At 48.9% G+C, this 3,345-nt stretch overlaps 1 protein-coding gene across 1 annotated transcript in view; it reads left to right on the top strand.

The window, feature by feature from the left end:
- Positions 1 to 3,247, top strand: part of LOC108250780 (double zinc ribbon and ankyrin repeat-containing protein 1) — a 19,179-nt gene extending 15,932 nt beyond the window's left edge. The window contains exons 2-13 of the mRNA XM_037974650.1: positions 91 to 231; positions 487 to 600; positions 681 to 764; positions 849 to 971; positions 1,063 to 1,209; positions 1,290 to 1,524; positions 1,907 to 2,010; positions 2,124 to 2,207; positions 2,292 to 2,397; positions 2,676 to 2,734; positions 2,800 to 2,877; positions 2,965 to 3,247. Of these exons, the coding sequence (XP_037830578.1) occupies positions 91 to 231; positions 487 to 600; positions 681 to 764; positions 849 to 971; positions 1,063 to 1,209; positions 1,290 to 1,524; positions 1,907 to 2,010; positions 2,124 to 2,207; positions 2,292 to 2,397; positions 2,676 to 2,734; positions 2,800 to 2,877; positions 2,965 to 3,096 (1,407 nt within the window). The 3' untranslated portion in view covers positions 3,097 to 3,247. The remainder of the gene's footprint in view (positions 1 to 90; positions 232 to 486; positions 601 to 680; positions 765 to 848; positions 972 to 1,062; positions 1,210 to 1,289; positions 1,525 to 1,906; positions 2,011 to 2,123; positions 2,208 to 2,291; positions 2,398 to 2,675; positions 2,735 to 2,799; positions 2,878 to 2,964) is intronic.
- The last annotated feature ends 98 nt before the right edge of the window (positions 3,248 to 3,345 follow it).

Below are 3,345 nucleotides of genomic sequence, written 5' to 3'. Positions count from 1 at the left end.
CTGTTAAAGACACGCCCACTGACAGACAAGCCCACTATCAGAGACACACCCACTGTCAGAGAGAAGCTTCAAACCCTGACGTCTTCACAGGCTCCGCCCCTCTCATTGTCCAGGTGCACTCGGTGTCTCGGTGCTCGTCCATCAGACCCATTGGCTCGGTTCTGTGCTCAGTGTGGAACTGTGGTTCCTGCGTTACCTGGCCAGAGGCTGCCCCCTGCTGAGGGAGGACAGGTACTACACACACCTGATCACAGTCCAGGGCTCTCATTTATAAAAGACTACGTTGGAGTCATACTAGAAGTACACCAAAAGAATTCAGATTTTATAAAACTTTTATAAATCACACCTGTACCTAAAAGTTTGCACACAAGGCCCTGCCTTTTTGGGTGTACAAACACTTCTAGTATGAATCGTAGGCAATCTTTTATAAATGAGACCCCAGGTGAGTCCAGGTGAGAAGCTGCTGAAGGTGTGTTCTGTTGTCAGATGCTGGTGTGTGTCACCTGTAACTGTCTGGTCCCCATCAACACTGTGACCTGTCTGACCTGCGAGGCGTCCGTTGGTCGACAGATGCAGCCCCAGGCCCGCCTCGCTCTGCAGGTACACCACAGGTGTTTCTTTCCACAGGTAAAGCAGATTCTGTGTAGGACTGTGAAATGAAGAGGTCTGATGTTGTGTAGGATCATCTGGTTTGTGGTTCCTGTGGAAGTGGGAATCCAGCTCACATGTCCAGGTGTTTGACCTGTGAGAGTCACCTGCAGCCGGTACGCCTGTAGCTGAACAGGTACGTGTTGTTTTAACGGTTCACCTGCAGCTGTTTGTCTCAGTGGGACCTGTTGTTGCTGCAGGTGGGGTATTGTGGGAACAGCGCTCCCTCCGTCCGTGCCGCAGACCGCAGGGCGTTTACCTGCTCCAGGTGTAAACGGCTGAACCGCAGCGATGCCAGATTCTGCGACTGGTGCAGCACCAAGGTGAAGGCTCCGACTTCCTGCTGCTCCGCTTAGCTTGGCTGTGCAGAGAAGCATTGTGGGAAACGTAGTGATGTGACCTGTGTGTTTTCAGTCGGCTCATGCAGCCAGCTGTGTGGCGTGTTGGCGATGTGGAGCGAGCGGACATCCATACGCTTTCTACTGTGCTGCCTGTGGCGTCTTCCTTGAAGGGCCAGCCCCGCCCACTTCTTCCAGTGACAGCATACAGCCTATCGCATGGGTACACAACACTGCTGAATTCACACCATTTTAAACTTACTGCCATTTTAACTAGAATGAGTCCTTTATCTGTGTGCACAGGCTTCAGCCAAAACTTCCCATAATGCCACCTGGCAGGCCACACCTTCGTCAAACACCACCCCCATCATAAATGTGACCCCGCCCACTATGAATCAGTCTACACAAACTGTAGGACTCTATTACCCATCATCCACTGAGATGCAGAGGAAGGAGCAGCAGAGAGTGCTAAAGGTCAGCAGACAGCTTTCGACCAGAGACCACCGACCACCGCTGACCGCCTTCAGCCCGGGCCGAGGTAAACTACCACAACGATAACTACGACTCTGACTATTACTGTAAATAATACTACTGCAGTAGCATGGAGCCTGAATGTGGTCTCTTAGAGCTCTATTAAAGCGTTCCATAAATCCATTCACCTGAGGATGCTAACACCACGTTCACTCATTAAATCAGGAAAAGCTGCTGTCTCCAGCAGCATTTCTAATGAGCGTATAATTCTCAAACATCTTCTTCTACTACACCAGATTCAACAGGAACAGGATTACTGTGTAACTTTTCCCCAGCCAACATCATAAACTGTCCAATGTTTCCAGGAGATCAGTCACATATTGATGAACACCACCTCTGTGAGGGACGATCCGTCTGTTGTTGTTCTAACACACTGATGTTGTGTTCAGGTTTTTGGAGGAAGCAGCTGGATCATGTGTGTGCTCACCTGAGAAGTTACACCCAGAACAACGCCTCCTTCAGGGCTCTGCTGGGAGAGCCCCGTCTGGGCCGGGTACACCCATCACCTGTATCAGCTACACATTACCTGGATAAATCAGTTTCAGAGTCTGTCGAACTGTATTTCCTTCACCTGAGCAGGTGTTGACTTCCTGTGTTGTGTTTCAGATGGTTTCTGCTGTGATTCAGGAAGACTCGTATGAAGCCAGCCTGACCATCAGCTTCATGCTGGCTGGACAGAAAGAACAACAGGTTTGTTTCGAACATGGAGCCTGAATTGAAAGAAAGCCAGGACATGTAAATAAAATGAAGGAATAAAACTGTTGTTGGTCTCAGGGCTGTCCTGATGGGGCCTGTGGTGGAGCAGCCAGTCAAACAGAGCCTCTGAGCAGCGTTACAGAGCGGTTTGCTAACAGCAGCGTCCTCAGTAAGGAGAACACAGGTCCGAACCGAGTTTCTGTCGAAGATGTTGGTGTTTGTCATCTACATGGAAGTACAGTTTGTAAAACACAACAGCTACTTTAAGCCCCGCCCTCCCCTTCAGTCAGAAGGTCTCAGTTTGTGAAACTAAATTTTATTTGAGCTGAGTGGTGGTTCTTCGTCCTGGTGTCTTGGGTTCTGTAGTCGTTTAGTTTCTCCTCCACTGTTTTAACGGTTTGTTTTTAATTATCTCAACTTTAAATAAACTCATCAATCTGTGTTTTTATGTTTTCTTTCTAGAAAGTTGTTGGCTGTCAGGTGGGAAAAAACCCAAACCAAACCCGACCCCCAAACCGGTGGTAAGAACCTCCAGCAGTTTCTGTCAGAAATACAAACTGTCCTCTGATTGGTTGTTTGGCTACAGGTGACCAACAGTCAGCTGCTGAAAGAGCTAGGACCAGATAGAGGTCGGATCAGTACCATCCAGCAGCTCCTGGATCAGGTATAAGCCCCAGCATCCAATCAGCAGCCTCCTCTGTGTCACCTGACACAGATAAACGATGACCAGGTGTGTGTGTTGCTTCACCAGGGGGCGGACCCATCCTGCTGCGGGAGCGATGGAAGACACGCCTTGACGGTTGCTGTGGTGAACGGTCACCATGATGTACTTCCTGTTTTAGTGCAGAGAGGGGCTGATGTGGACCAGCAGTCTGGACCGTAAGAACTTTTCACTACAGACCGGATCAACTGATAAAACAGACCGGTCCGGTTCTGACCCTTTAATAATCCACTGTTGATCAGGTAATAATCAGGTGATGATCAGGTGATGATCAGGTGTTGATCAGGTGTTTATCAGGTGATGATCAGATAAAAATCAGGTAATAATCAGGTGTTTATCAGGTGATGATAAGGTGTTGATCAGGTGATGATCAGGTGTTGATCAGGTGTTTATCAGGTGATGATCAGATAA

The sequence above is a fragment of the Kryptolebias marmoratus genome, linkage group LG3 (genome assembly GCF_001649575.2).
Source record: "Kryptolebias marmoratus isolate JLee-2015 linkage group LG3, ASM164957v2, whole genome shotgun sequence".
NCBI classification, from domain to species: domain Eukaryota; kingdom Metazoa; phylum Chordata; class Actinopteri; order Cyprinodontiformes; family Rivulidae; genus Kryptolebias; species Kryptolebias marmoratus.
This window is presented reverse-complemented; position numbering and strand designations above follow the sequence as displayed.